General features: G+C 48.1%; 1 protein-coding gene across 1 annotated transcript in view; it reads left to right on the forward strand.

The window, feature by feature from the left end:
- Positions 1-13,999: 13,999 nt before the first annotated feature.
- The window catches only part of FBXW8 (F-box and WD repeat domain containing 8), a 62,168-nt gene continuing 60,403 nt past the window's right edge, over positions 14,000-15,764 (forward strand). Inside the window, exon 1 of the mRNA XM_033136131.1 lies at positions 14,000-14,417. Coding sequence (XP_032992022.1) covers positions 14,061-14,417 — 357 coding nt within the window. The 5' untranslated portion in view covers positions 14,000-14,060. The remainder of the gene's footprint in view (positions 14,418-15,764) is intronic.

Here is a 15,764-nt window from a genome sequence, read left to right on the forward strand (position 1 = left end):
AGCCACGTAACCACCCAGCATGTAAGGAAGCAGAGCGACACCATTTTGGAATAATGCCTTCCCAAGTTGTCAGCCCACGACATTTATGCTTTTGGTGACCAGCAGGAGGCGCCAAAGCTACCGGCGAAGCAAGGATCAGATGACACAAAGGGCCAATGGGGTTCCACCTGGTCCTATATTACCGTATTGACGTGAATGAATTTAATGCGCCACTGAATCTAATGCACACCTCAGTTTTCAAAACCTTGTAACTAAAAAAAGAGTACTTGCTGGCGCCATCCAATCTAACGTGCACCCTAATTTTCGCAGCATAATTTGTCAAAAAAAGTGTGCATTGCATTCAAGTAAATACATTATAAAGCCTAGTCTCTCTGCCAGAGCGTCTCTTCATTTATACACCAGCCAGCAGATGGGCGGATTATGAATAATAACATTATTATCATTCTTATTATTACCTGCCTTGCTTCCCAGCCTGTCTTCGGACAGGCAGCCATGACTAACTTAGCTATAGTGTGTGTTTTCTACAGTGGGTGAGGGTGAGGGTGGAAATGGCCTTTTCCTACATTCTCACTCATATAAGCCAAATTTATTCTATTTTATTTATTTCTTACTCAGCAAAAGGTATGTACCGCTTACTCAGCCTTTTAAGTTTACCAAGAACAATTTTTTTTTAAAAAAAACCCATTCATTTAAACCATACGGATGAACGCAAAGCATTAAAAACCAGTTGACGTGTTATCCAAAACATAAATAAAACCGGTCGTTTTGAAACAATTATGCATGATGCATGATTCCCAGTAGTAATGTATGGAAGTGAGAGCTGGACCATAAAGAAGGCTGATCGCCGAAGAATTGATGCTTCTGAATTATGGTGCTGGAGGAGACTCTTGAGAGTCCCATGGACTGCAAAAAGATCAAACTTATCCATCCTTAAAGAAATCAGCCGTGAGTGGTCACTGGAAGGGCAGATCCTGAAGTTGAGACTCCAGTACTTTGGCCACCTCATGAGAAGAGAAGACTCCCTGGAAAAGAAGACCCTGATGTTGGGAAAGATGGAGGGCACAAGGAGAAGGGGACGACAGAGGATGAGATGGTTGGACAGTGTTCTCAAAGCGACTGGCATGAGTTTGGCCAAACTGCGGGAGGCAGTGGAGGATAGGCGTGCCTGGTGTGCACTGGTCCATGGGGTCACAAAGAGTCGGACACGACTGAACGACTGAACAACAACAACAACAACATGCATGATGAAATGGCGCGTTAACAATTACATGTTTACAATCACATGCTAGGATAAAAGGAAGAAGAAAAGGTTTTGGCAGGCACCAAAAACAACACAACAAAGGCACCTCCTTAATAATGTCAATGGGCAGGGAGTTCCAATGAGCAGGTGCCACCACACTGAAAGAGCTATTTCTTGCAAGGGCAGAAGAAACATTACGTGGCACTTGTAAAAGGCTAATTCTGCTGATTGAAGCGGTCAAACAGGTGAGCACCGTTCCTTCCAAGGCCGCATCTGCACTATGCACTTAAAGCAGTACCATACAACTTTAAACCATTGTGACTTTCCCCAAAGGAATCTGGGAAGTGTAGCTTGTTAAAGGTGCTGCTATCCTAGTCTCCCCCCCCCCAGAGCTGCAATTCCCAGAGTTCCCCAGTAAGAAGAATTAATTGTTAAACCACTCTGGGAATTATAGCTCTGAGAGTGGAAAGAGGTCTTCTTCCAACTCTCAGCACTCTTAGCAAACTGCAAGGGACTGTGAACAACGACCCTCCTGCAAGGAAGTAAGGCTACGCGGCAACATTTTGTTGTAGAGCCCTTTTGGTTTGTGCATGTGACAGAGCCTCAAAGATACTCATGACATCATGGGTTTAAAAAAAAGCGTCCCTGGCAGGCACAGAAGGCTATTAATATAAAGGATCACACAGGCTTCCTCCTGCTCCCCCCACTCCCATTCTACCCCAGCCCAATTCTGCTGTCCCGATGAAAACAGAAAACTTTGATGAGAGACTGTTGTGCCTCTTCGGGAAGATTTGGGGGTGCGGAGTTTTATTTCATGAATATTTATATTCATTTAGGTTTGACATCATTTTATGCCGGCTTCAGTAAATCCATTTCGTCTCGACTCTCATTTCGCCTTTTTTCATTATTTGTTAAGAGGAGAACGTTTATTCCTTTTTAAAGAGGTGTGATGCAAAGAAAAATTGGGGCGTTTCAAGTTTGCTGACATGGAAGGTGGGTTGGAAGCTGCCTAATCATTCATCATGTGAAAGGCTGGGCTGGATGAATCCCAAACAGGAATTAAGATTGCCGGAAGAAATATCAACAACCTCAGATATGCAGACGACACAACTTTGATGGCAGAAAGTGAGAAGGAAATCAAGAACCTCTTAATGAGGGTGAAAGAGGAGAGTGCAAAATATGTTCTGAACCTCAACATCAAAAAAACTAAGATCATGGCCACTAGTCCCATCACCTCCTGGCAAATAGAAGGGGAAGAAAAGGAGGCAGTGAGAGATTTCACTTTCTTGGGCTCCATGATCACTGCAGATGGTGACAGCAGTCACGAAATTAAAAGACACCTGCTTCTTGGGAGAAAAGCGATGACAAACCTAGACAGCATCTTAAAAAGCAGAGACATCACCTTGCCGACAAAGGTCCATATAGTTAAAGCTATGGTTTTCCCAGTAGTGATGTATGGAAGTGAGAGCTGGACCATAAAGAAGGCTGATTGCCGAAGAATTGATGCTTTTGAATTATGGTGCTGGAGGAGACTCTTGAGAGTCCCATGGACTGCAAGAAGAGCAAACCTATCCATTCTGAAGGAAATCAGCCCTGAGTGCTCACTGGAAGGACAGATCCTGAAGCTGAGGCTCCAATACTTTGGCCACCTCATGAGAAGAGAAGACTCCCTGGAAAAGACCCTGATGTTGGGAAAGATGGAGGGCACAAGGAGAAGGGGACGGCAGAGGATGAGATGGTTGGACAGTGTTCTCGAAGCTACCAACATGAGTCTGACCAAACTGCGGGAGGCAGTGGAAGACAGGAGTGCCTGGCGTGCTCTGGTCCATGGGGTCACAAAGAGTCGGATACGACTAAACGACTAAACAACAACAAATACAGAGCCTCAATCCACCAGCTCAGTATTGTGTACCCCAGCTGGCAGTGGCTCTCCGGGGTTTCAGATGGGATTCTCTGCCAGCCCTACCTGGAGATGCTGGGGATCGAACCAAAGAATTTCTGCATGCAAAGCAGATGCCGTTCCACTGAGCTACCACCCCTGAAGTGGACCCGAGCTAACTCAGCTTGAGGTTACCTTGGAGGATGTTCATACTGCCAACCTTTTTGCTTTTGATAGTCTTTGACGACTAGGTGCAAATACATAACAAACCTGATTCGGCTGCCTTGACACTGCAGTGCGCTTATCGTTCCCTGCACCGCACCCTGGCAAAAGCAACAGACTCGTTAACTCTTTTAACGTGCCGCAAATTAATTGAAGCGTGCACTTTGGGGAAAAGTCTGCTTAATGAGATGCGGCCCATTCTTTGCTGCCATGGTGCCTTTTGACCAGGAGGGCATGATGGAGAGATCCTGTGTTGTTGGGAAGCTCATGGCCTTTGTCCCCAGGGAACTTTCCTGTCCCTGATCGTGCATCGTACCCCCCCCCCCCAAAAAAAAGGGAGAGCAGGGGAAGATGCTTGGATCAAGGTGGATCCAAGAGACAGACAGAAACATAGAGCTGGAAAAGGTTCAAAACCACCATCCAAGCAGACATTTAGGAGGAGAAATGACCTGATAAGAGGATGGCATGCCTGCTGCCCAGCGATATCCACAGGCACTTTCACACAGCACGGGCAGTTTAGCCTTCAATAGCTTTGGGGGTAATTACACTAAAAGGTAAAGGTAAGGGACCCCTGCAGTTACGTCCAGTCAAAGGCAACTATGGGGTTGCAGTGCTCATCTTGCTTTCAGGCCGAGGGAGCCGGCATTTGTCCACAGACAGCTTTCTGGGTCATGTGGCCAGCATGACTAAACAACTTCTGGTGCAACAGGACACTGTGACGGAAACCAGAGCGCACGGAAATGCCGTTTATCTTCCTGCCGCAACTGTACCTATTTATCTACTGGCACATGTGTGCTTTCAAACTGCTAGGTTGGCACGAGCTGGGACAGAGAAACAGGAGCTCACCCCATTGTGCCGATTCAAACTGCCAACCTTCTGATCAGCAAGCCCAAGAGGCTCAGTGATTTAGACCATAGCGCCACCCGCGTCCTTGTTTTATTACACCAACATGAATTGGCCTTGAGTCAGGCCACTTAGACCACTGAGCCCGGAACTGTCAGCTCTGAACGGCAGCAGTTCTCCTCGATCTCAGGACAGACAGAGCAGCTCTTTCGGTGTTTTGCTGCCCGAGGTCTTTTCTCTCACATTTTTATTTATCAATCCATGACATCGCAGTGTCATACAGTACACAATGAGATGAAAGGATGTTAGCATAACCATAACAACACAGGGCCCGGCAATCTGCTACATGCTAGCAGGGGAAATTCGCAAGCACACAGAATACATCCATTTCAGCCTTGACCATCAGGAACTGCTTTCGCCAGGGAGGGAGGTGCCTCAGAAACGAATCTAACTAAAACATTTTTTTGGGAAAGTGGAAGTTGTATTACACCTCAGTGATGGGCCATGTAATGCAAAAAGGATCCCACTTGTCTGCAAATTTGTCCCTCCTGCTTTCAACCCTTATTAGTATTTGCTTTTCAGTTTTTCAGCTAGGCAAGAGACCAGATTTTGGATCACCTTACAATGAGAACTGCGTGGAGTCCTGATAGCGATCGGCTACTGCTAACCGGACAGTAGCTATCAATCAGAACATAAGGACTTTGTACAATAAGCAATTTGTGTTTTGCAGAAATATCGAGAGAAGGGCTAAACCAGGGCCAGGATAGGTAATCTGGTTAACAATGTTTGTGGTCTACTGAAACACACTGAGGTCTTTTTTAAAACTGGAAATGAAAGAGAATGAAGTCTGTTCTGTTTGCAAACCACTGGTGGTGGGCATATCTGTCAATTGCAGTTTATCTAATTCTTCCAATCTGAATTTTTACTCTCCCATTTTTCTGCATCAGTTTCCCATTTTCCCATTTCCCATTTTAATCCTCATGAATATTCATCAGCATTTTGGTGCAAATTTCCCCTCATATATACACATGTTTTGTGTACAATACTGATTCAAATGCACACTTTTAGCAAGCAATTTCCCCCCAAAATACAATGTATCTTTGTATATTAGTTTCGCTCATGTCTGCATTTTCAGGCACACTTTCCCAAAACAGATGCATTTTTCTTTTCCTGGGCTCTGTTGGGTTCGAGACATGCACCCCCCAAATTCAGAGGCGTGGATTTCAAAGGACAGCTGTTTTTCATTTGGCGTTTTCCTTCTGGGAGCGTAAATGATGTGAGCGAAAACCAAATTCACACAACACATCTACCACTGAGCAAAATCTCTACCACCAATTCCAACAGGACACCCACGTGGGCACCCTTTTAGAAAACAACTAAAGTTGTCTTCCTGCCCATACAGAGAGGAATAGGCTTGGCTTTGCAATGCTGGAGAGTTAAACTGGGCTTGATGCAAGAATGCCCATGGCCTGCCTTTATTTTTCTATAAAGTAGCTGCAAAGGACTCTGATCTTCCTCAGATCAACAGTGCTGGCAGCAAGGGAGGTTAGTATTTAACCTTCCCCCCATCTAATTTAACTTCCTCCAAACGAAAACACACCCAACTCTCTAAATGGGTATCAGTTCCTCAGAGCAAAAAAAAATTTTTTAAAAAGGAGATGCATTCTTCCAGCCTGAAAATATTTTCCTCTCCACTCTCCACCGTTCTGGACCAGGACTAATCGTAGCTTAGAGGGGAGTGGGAGATTTAGATTGGGGGGAGAGATACAAGAGGAAAGGGGTGGACACCCACCCTCTCCTAACGCTACTGCTGTAATAAAAAGGGAACCAAAAAAACCCTTCCTAGGCACTTTAAAGTGGGGAAAAAAGCCTCTAGGGAAATCCAATTGTCAATTTCCTGCTTTAAATCAGTTTCTGCCCTCATATCAAGAAGAAAGAGGGGTTTATTTATTTTTATTTATAAGATTTCTTATCCGCCCTTCACCATGAGGTCCCAGGGCAGGTGGCAACAGTACAGCGCGGAGTTATAAAAGCCGATCGAACCCGTTGCCATTGCAGAACAAAGAAAACGGCTTCAAAGGGGAGGGAAGAGTGCAGAACTTCAGCCAAAGAGGTAGGTCCTGCAAAACACAACACCTCACCTGTCAAATGCCCAGGGTAAAGAGGCTGTGTCTTTCAGCATATAGCAAAGATGCCCGAGAAATCCCTGCCTCCACCAAGAGTTTCCAGTTTAGAGTAAGGCGTTCAAACTGTTACACTCAGGATGCACTGATCTGTTATTGGTTTGTGTGTGTGTTTTTTTTTAAAAAAGGTTTTGTGTTTTCTTAAAAAAGGAAAAGATCTGGTTGGCAGTGTTTGGGTGAAATTCGAACCCCAATCAATTCAAGCAGAGCTTTGTCTAGTTTTGATGGAATTAGCGTTTAGGCACATCAGAAAGTGCCTTACACCAGCTCAGATTTCGTGCCCATCTGCAGTCAACTCTGACTCTTTTAAGATCTCATGCAAGAGAGCCTTCCTATCACTTGATCCACGATCCTCTTTGAGGAGGTTTTTCCAGACAGTTTTTGTGTGGGATTCAGTTGCATCCCAGTAAAGACCTGCTGCGCTGTTGTTGGGGGGCCTGGGGCGACAAACCCATTTCCCCAAAAGATCGGATTTTCTTCAGTAAGGAAAGTGAAGGGGAAATGGACCGGAAGGCACTGGATAACTCTTGCTCTGTTGCCACTAACCTCTAACCTCCCTACAAACAAATCAGAGTGACTGGTCAACAAGTACGACATTTGATCACCCTACAAACATAACAAGCCTGTCAGAGCAAGAAACATCTTCAAACTGCTTCCGAAAAGTGCAGATAGTAGGAGCATCTGCCACATCCTGACCGGGATGCTGCTCTATGGAAAAGGGGCAGCCACACAGAAGGCCCTGCTATGAATTACACTATTGCAAAGTGGGGGTGTTTCTGAGGTCTTTGGGGCTTGCACAAGACATTCTCCCACAGACCTTAGTGACCTAGTGGACAAATAAGGGAGAGGGCGGTCTCTCCATTAACCTGTTGCATAGCTGCTTTCTGTGCTGCTGTTTTTAACTGCATATAATTAGATATCGCCTTGAGACGTGGGTATGGAAGGTGATTAATGAACCAATCAATAAAAACATAAGGATGAGTGCTCAGTAAGCAGGTCAGCTGGAAGTATCCTAAATAGAGATACTATTTAGGGACCCTCTGCAGAGCACTGTTCCTGAACTATGCCCCTTCCATCAAACCCCAGAAACAGAGGAATGCCTTATACCGACTCAGGCCATTTGACCCATCTAGCTTTGTATTGCTGATACTGACTGGCGATGGCTTCCCAAGATTTCAGGCAGGCATCTCTCCCTGTCCTATTTGGGACAGCTGCATATTCCTGTCTTGCAGAGGGTTGGACTAGATGATAGGGTCCCTGGCAACTCTACAAGTCTACGATTCTACTTGGAAATGTCAGGGATTGAACCCAGGACCTTCGGCATGCAAATGATGTGCTCTGCCAATAAGCTACGGTGTACCCATCTCTGCAACTTTCGCAATTGTGTGCATCCCTTTCCCTCCCTTAGGCATGCATGTGTCTTAGCTCACAAGGCTTGGTGCTGGCTGCCAACAGACACACCTGCCTGGGAGAGCTTGGGTCCTGCATCTGCCTCTCACCCAAGCTTCCTCCCACTCGGCCGGCCAAGCCAACTGGGAATTTGCACATTAAATGGGGCAGCCGCTGGCAGGCAGGATGGCTGGAACAGGTCCCTGGCTTAGGGTCAGAAGCTTCCAGCTACGCCAGCTACTGACAGCAAACCCTCACTTCTCTATCCTGGAGCTGCCACCCTCGCCGCACCCTCCTTGGTCAGTTGCCGCTGGCACCTTAGGAAGTTACTCTATATATGATCAGGACATTGATTTATTGAGCTCAGCATGGTCTACACTGACCGGCAGCATCTCTCCAAGGTTTCAGGCGAGGGATCTCTCCCAGCCCTACATGGAGATGCCGGGGATTGAACTTGGTACCTTTGGCATGCTAAGCTTGCACTCTACCCACTGAGCTACGGTCCTCCTCCCCAATTCTGTCTTAAAGATCCCACCTGTTATCTTTAAGGACAGGAAGCAGAGGCAAGAAAGCAGATCTCGCACTTGTGATGCTCTGTGTCCAACATCTCTCTTCGATGGCCTAAGCTATGCAAGGCAATCTACCCATGTCTTATCTGTAAGCCAAATCAGCTCAGGTGAAGTTTACAGGAAAGGTTTGGACACTGCGCACATGCGACATGGAAAAGGGGATCAGACCGCCAGACCGGCTGGTCAAGCGTCCTCATTGCCACAGTAAAATCCACAATCAGGACATGAATGCAGTGACACTCTCCTGCTCCTGTTTCCCAGCCACCCAACAACTGACACTCACAGGTTGAGCACCTCTGAATGTGCAGGCTTGACCTAGGCACTGTGGCCAGCAGCCAATCAAAGTCTTTTCCTCTGTGGATGTTTTCTTAAGGCCCTTTCCATTCACTTTCTTAAATAAATCTGCATAGCCGCCCATCAACAAATACTCCTAATGTAAACATTTTTTTTTAGAGCCGTTTAAACCAATTGCCCTCTCCGTGCCTCATGGCAAGGATTTCCACAAACTATTCGTGCATTTTATATTGGAGGAGGAGAAAGGAATTTAATATCAAGTCACATCAATGCGAGCATGCCATGTTATATATGAAATTCATCATCGACATCCGACTTAACACCTGTTGAGCACTTTCCAGGGCTCAAAAGGCTTAATGTGCATCTTCTAGCTCCAGTTACAGGTGGGTAGCCGTGTTGGTCTGCCATGCACACGAAAGCTCATACCAGGAACAAACTCAGTTGGTCTCTAAGGTGCTACTGGAAAGAATTTTTTATTTCATTTTCTAGCTGTAATCTTTACAACAACCCTACCAGGTAGATCAGTATCATTATTTCCAGGCAGAAACGCTAACGGAAAACCACCTAACATGTTCGATGCAGAGACAATATCCCAGCTAGGACGCTTCCTGATTTGCAGCTCAGGGAACTACCCCACAAATGAGATATCCCACAGCACCCTTCAACCAACCATGGCAGCGCTGATGGGAGTTGTACTACAACAACATCTGTCAGATGCCGAGCTGGTGAAGCCAGTGCATAAGAAACATGGCTTTAGATTACCACAAGAAGATGTTTATTGCTACGTTTTCAAAAGGGGGAGAGTCCTGCCAGCTTCTTGGAGACAGAGTCCTGTGTGGCACCTTCAAAGACTAACAAAACATAGAAGCATTTCACAGCGCCAGCTTCCGTGGGCTAGAATCCCCCATGGACTCTTGTTCAGGAAAGCTTGTGTCACAAATAACTTGGCGAGTCTTCAGGGTGCTACTAGGCTCTCCGATGTGGACTCCTGTCCCGTACAGAGGGGAACTTGCGCCCTCACTCATTTCATAACATGGGAAGTGGCTCTAGCTGGGGGACCCTATGACCACGACCAAAAAAGTTCCAGTTACAGGTAGGTAGCCATGTTGGTCTGCCATAGTCAAAACAAAATAAAAAAATTCCTTCCAGTAGCACCTTAGAGACCAGCTAAGTTTGTTCTTGGTATGAGCTTTTGTGTGACTTAGAGGCATTGAGGAACATAGGACGTTGCCTTGCTTACACCAAGCTGTTTTATCTGGCTCAGTACTGCCTACATTGACTGGCAACAACCTCCGGCGTTTCCAACAGGGCTCTCTCCTAGCTCTACCTGGAATTGCAGGGATTGAACCTGGGACCTTTGGCATGCAAAGCAGATGGTGTGCTACCACTGAGCTATGGTGCTTTCAGAAAAAAAGTGTCTAGTCCTCAATGCTCTGGATAAAGGGCTGAATTAAACAGAAACATGGGGAGCTGCCTTACCCCAAGTTAGACCATTGTCTACACTGACTGGCAGACGTTTCAGGCACAGAGTCTATCCCAACGTTACCTGGAGATGCTGGGGGTTGAACTCCGGGCCTAAGCAGATGCTCTAACCACTGGGCTGTGGTGCTTTCCACATAAAAGTAAAATAAACTTCCAGTCTTCAAGGGTAATGAGTTGAATGAAACAGGAACAGGGGAAGCAGCTGCCTTCTACCCATGACCCCTCCAGCTCAAGTACTGCTGACACGGGCTGGCAGCTGCTTACCACTTGGAAACAGGACCGAGCTCCCCAGGTTCCCCCTCCCGCTGACTGGATCCCCAAGATCGTCCCCACCACCACCAGCCTCGCCGGGCCCCTCACCTACCGCCGGTGCCGCTGACTCGCCGGGCCGCCCGTCGAGGCGCCGTCGCTCCGCCGCCCTACACGCGACCCCGGCGGCTCAGCCAGGCCAAGGCGGCCAGCAGCGCCAGGGACGTGGCCAGGCCGGTGCCGGCGGCGGCGGACGCCCGGCGGGCCCGCGTCGCCTTCCTGGCCGCCGTCCGCGCTTGCAGCTCATCGCCGATGGCCCGCAGGCGCGCCGCCGTGAGCTGCGCCCCGGAGACGCGCGCCCGGCCCGGGCTGCTCTGCGCGCAGAAGCAGGCGGCGGCCGGAGGGCGGCCGGGCAGCGAGGAGGCGCACGACGGGCACATGGTGGCCAGGCCCAGCGCCCCGACGCCTTCGCCTCCGCCGCCCTCGCCGCCCAGCCCAGCGCCGCTCGCCAGCCCCGAGACGCGCCGCCACGCCAGCCGATGCGCTGCCGCCGCCGTCGCTGCCGCCGCCGCCGCCGCCGCCGAGGCTGCTGCTCTTCCCGCTGCTGCTGTTGAGGCTGCTGCCGCCGCGGCTGTCAGTCTGGCGCGGAGCGTGGCGCGCTCGGGCGTCACATGCTGGCTGAGATCATCCTCCCCGACGGGGCGGCCGCAAGACGGCGGCGAGGGAGAGACGCGGCCGTGGAGGGAGGGAGCGAGGCTTAACTCTTTCGGGGCAGCCGCCTCCTCTCTCTCTCTCTCTCTCGGCCACCCTTCTTTTTTCTTTCCTCCTACTCTGTCTCTCTCTCAACTATCCCTTTCCCCCTTCCTTTTCTTTCTCTTACCTGTTCTCCTGCTCTTACGCCTTCTTTCCACCTTCCACCTTCCTTGTTTTTCTTTCCCTCTCACGGACATCTGTGTTGCTCCTCTCATTTTTTCCTCCATAGGAGCCACCTTCTAGGTGGCCGAAGTCCTTTCACCCTGTCAATAAAATATTTAAGGGGGCGCCCCCAAAAAAGTTGGTTTGCATTGCCATTCAAACGGTGTGGGTGCTCCCCAGCATGTAATTGATTATGTGGGGAGGGACTTACCTGGGCACCCCAATATTTTTTTTCAAACTTGCACCCCCGTTTTCCTCTGCATTCCTTTGCTTTGCTTTCTTCCTCTAACTTTTCCTAATTCGCTTTCCCCTCTCCTATTTTTCTCTTATCTACTTTCCTTAGTTCTTCCTTACTCCCCCCCCCCCTCTCTCACACACACGAATATAAAAACTGCCTGCTGGATCAGGCCATTTTGCCCATTCCTAACTAAGCTTAACTTCATGTTAACTGAAAAATAAAAACACATTCATTCTTTGTTTATTCTGCCTCCTTAAATTCCTTTCTTTTATGTCTGCTCTGTGTTGAAATAAATTAAAACATTTAAAATTTGTCCAGTTGCACCTTAGAGACCAACTAAGGTTGTTCTGGGTATAAGCTTTCGTGTGCATTCACACTTCTCCAGACTTCTTCACACTTCTTCTCAACTCTGTGTTGAGTTTACGATAGTAAGTGCCTTGGGGCAGAGACCTTCATAGACGATTAATCACTCATGGTGTACACAGTAGTGAGCTACATGGATGAATCTCCCAATCACCCAATCAATGTGAATTGTAATACAGGTGGATCCTGTTGCCTTGCAGATGAAGTTCATACCTCTTATGAACCTCAATTATTGCAGGCAGAAGCTACTATATGTTTAATTTATTTAATTTGTTAAATTTGTATATCACCCTTCATCCGAAGATCACAGGGCAGTTTACAACATATCCCTGGCATCTCCAGGTAGGACTGGCAGAGAGCCTTTGAGGTCCTGGTGAGCCGCTGCCAGCCAGCACAGACAATATTAAATTGAATGTGTCCTTGGTCTGACTTAGAATGAGGCAGCTTCCTCTGTTCCAGTGCAAAGCAGAAATCAGGCCGCTGAAGTTCAGTACCACGGAGAGCTCCCCATGGAACAAGTTTCAGGATTATTGGATGAAAATGTTCCGTTCAGGACTTCAGGGTTCCAGACTAGAGTGTCCTCTGCCTGCATGCTGGAGAGGCACTGCCAGTCAGTGTAGACAGTACTGAGCTATGATTTTTTGTGTGTGGACCCCTTCATTTCCTGTGATGGTGTGAAATGAACCCTCTTCCTGCAAACCCCCCACTTAATACTGAACCCGAGGTTGCTGTTCTGGTTGCTCCTGGTGGGCTTATCACTACGGTTTGGCCTTGATAGTGTTGGCCAATTAGAGGAAAGAGATTTGACAAGTGAATGTTAATGTTCCTTTAATAGCTGTGCATGGTCTCCCTGAATGGGCAATTCACCTGCTGGTGTGAGTGAGAGGTGAGAAATTGGCAGATTGTGTGTGTGTGGGGGGGAATGACTTTTGCAATGGGGGGGGGAGAGAGAGAGAGAGAGGAAGAAAAGGGCAGAAAGCCCAGGGGAGAGAGCTGTGAGTTGATTTAAAAGTTGAAATAAATTAGAAGGCAGGGATTCATTATCTCTTGGGATCTGGTGTGGAATACCTGTGCATGCACACGAAAGCTTATACCAAGAACAAACTTAGTTGGTCTCTAAGGTGCTACTGGAGAATTTTTTAAATATTTTTTTATATTTTGATTAATTTAAGTGGGCCTACTTTTAGTAAGGTAATAAATGATAATGTGTTTTTTTGGTGGGGTGGGGAATATTGTTATTTAATTTTATCCATGTAACCAGTGTTATTTTTCTAGAAAAAAGGTGCTGGAACTCATCATGAACACCTCCCTTGTTCTCCTATAATGGCAAGGGGTGCAGGAACTCAGTTCCAGTGAGTTCTGGCTGAAAAAACAAAGCTGTGAATGTGACCCAAATAACAAAACGGAACTTCATCAGACAACAACGACGACGACAACAAATTATTATTATTATTATTATTATTATTATTATTATTATTATTATTATTATTATTATTATTATTATTATTATTATTATCACCCCGCCTATTTGTTGGCGGCTCCCAACAAATTAAAAACTTCCCTAAACAGGGCTGCCTTCATAACTAAATAACTAAATGGAACCAAACCAAGGCTGGCATGGGATGTTATGTCCACAAGAAGAAAGGATAAGACTCGTTATCCAGATATTTGCGAGGAGACGGGTAAGCGGGGAGTGCCATCATAAGAAATGAGAGGTGTGGCACACCTGACTTGTAAGATACAGTATACCCATAATAATGGCGACAACAACAACAACAACGCATAGTACTGCAGTGCAACGCTTTAATTATATGGCACAAGCAACAATTCAAAATAAAGCCGAATCATGAATAAGAAATCCGAAGCAGCGTGGCGGCTGCCGGAGTGGCATGGAATGCACCGCTGCTGCTTTATTAGCTAGCTATACGTTTCTGAGCGGGGAGAAGATGCCGCGACAGAACGCGGTTTGTAGAGCCGAACCAGCTCTCCGTGGAACTCGGAGCTGCTCCCGCCCCCTCCGCTGGCGCTGCCTTCGCTGATTGGCCGAGCGCGCTGCTCCCCGACGACACGGCGGAACCCCGGAGCGGCAGCCTCAGTTTCCGCCCGGGCTGCTATCGCCAGCGGACCTAGAAACCGGAAGCGATCGGATCCGGTGTGAGCCCCGCCAGAGCCCGGTGTCTCTGTTCGGGTTGCTATGGACGACGGAGCGGCCGAGCTGGAGCTTTTCCGCCGCCGCTGGCGGGCAGAGCTGACTCCGGAGGGCCGGAGGAAGAGCAGCAGAGGGCCGGCGAGCAGAGGCGGCCGGAAAAGGCAGCGCGGCGGGGATGGCGGGGCTCCAGAGCCCGTGCGGGGCTGGGGCTGCTGCGGAGGCGTCGCTCGGTGGGAGCCGGAGGAGGAGCAGCAACAGCTGATGCCGCCGCCGCCGCCGCCGCCTCGGAGGCCTCTCGGCAGCCCCACCGCGTCGGACTGTGATCTGGGAGTTGTCGCCGTCGCCGCCGAGGCTGGAGGAGGAGGAAAAGAGGACCTTTTGGAGCAGCTTATCCTGGACTTGGTACGGGAAGGAGTAGGATTAAGAGCAGTATTGAGTTTTGTTTTTTGTTTTTTTAGCACTAGTGGCTACAGGTCAGGGGGAAGCGTTATGCTTCAGTGTAATGTTTCCCCCGCCACTCTGGGCGGCTTACAGCAAAATATTAAAATACAACAATTCATCAAATATTAAAAGCTTCCCTAAACAGGGCTGCCTTCAGCTGTCTTCTAAACCAGTGTTTTTCAACCTTTTTTGGGCAAAGGCACACTTGTTTCATGAAAAAAATCACGAGGCACACCACCATTAGAAAATGTTAAAAAATTTAACTCTGTGCCTATATTGACTATTGTTGTTGTTCAGTCGTTCAGTCGTGTCCGACTCTTCGTGACCCCATGACTATATATAAAGTAATTTTCCCACGGCACACCAGGCAACAGTGTGCCGCGGAACAGTGGTTGAAAAACACTGTTCTAAACGTCAGATAGTTGATTATTTCCTTGACATCTGATGGGAGTGCGTTCCACATGGCGGGCGCCACTACCGAAAAGGCCCTCTGCCTGATTCCCTGTAACTTCGCTTCTTGCAGTGAGGGAACCACCAGAAGGTTTTGCATGCAGAGGGTCATAGAATCATAGGGTTTAGAAGGAATTCTGAGGACCATCTAGTCCCGTGGTTCCCAATGTGGGGTAGTTTTATTTTTAAGGGCGACAATTTGAGAATGCGTTAATAACAGTGAATGGCCCTTTAGGCATCCTCCAGGTGAATAGATCCTCCACTTCTTGAATAGTAAGAATTATATGTCACAGGATTTTAAAGATGCTTTGGTGGGGCATGGCCAAAAAAGGTTGGGAACCACTGATCTAGTCCAACCCCCTGCAGCTGTCCCATATGGGGATTGAACCTGCAACTTTAATAGCACCGCTTTCTAACTAACCCCCAGACATCTGCAGGAAGATCTTGGAATGCCCCCCCCCCCACCCCGTCTGATATCCTACAGATCGGCTGCCAGCCAATGTCGGCAATACTGGGCAAGATGGACGCAACCTGGTATGGTGAACAGCTGTAGATTGGTGGTAGAGCATCTGCCTCTCAGGCAGAAAGTCCGCTGTTCAACGCCCAGCGTCCCTAGGTAGTGCTGGGAAAGACTTCTTCTCTGAAATCCTGGGGAGCAGCTGTTGATGTAGACATTACTGAGCTGAAGGGGGGGGGGAGAACAGTGGTCTACCATGGGATAAGGTAGTTTCCTATGTTCCTGCAAGTGACCAAAACATAGTGACGGAGCCCATACCTTGTATGCAAGAGGCCTCAGACATGATGCTGGGAAGGTCTCGTGTCTTGCTGCTGCCAGTCAACATGGAGCAGCCTTCCCCA

The sequence above is a fragment of the Lacerta agilis genome, chromosome 17 (assembly GCF_009819535.1).
Source record: "Lacerta agilis isolate rLacAgi1 chromosome 17, rLacAgi1.pri, whole genome shotgun sequence".
NCBI classification, from domain to species: Eukaryota; Metazoa; Chordata; class Lepidosauria; order Squamata; family Lacertidae; genus Lacerta; species Lacerta agilis.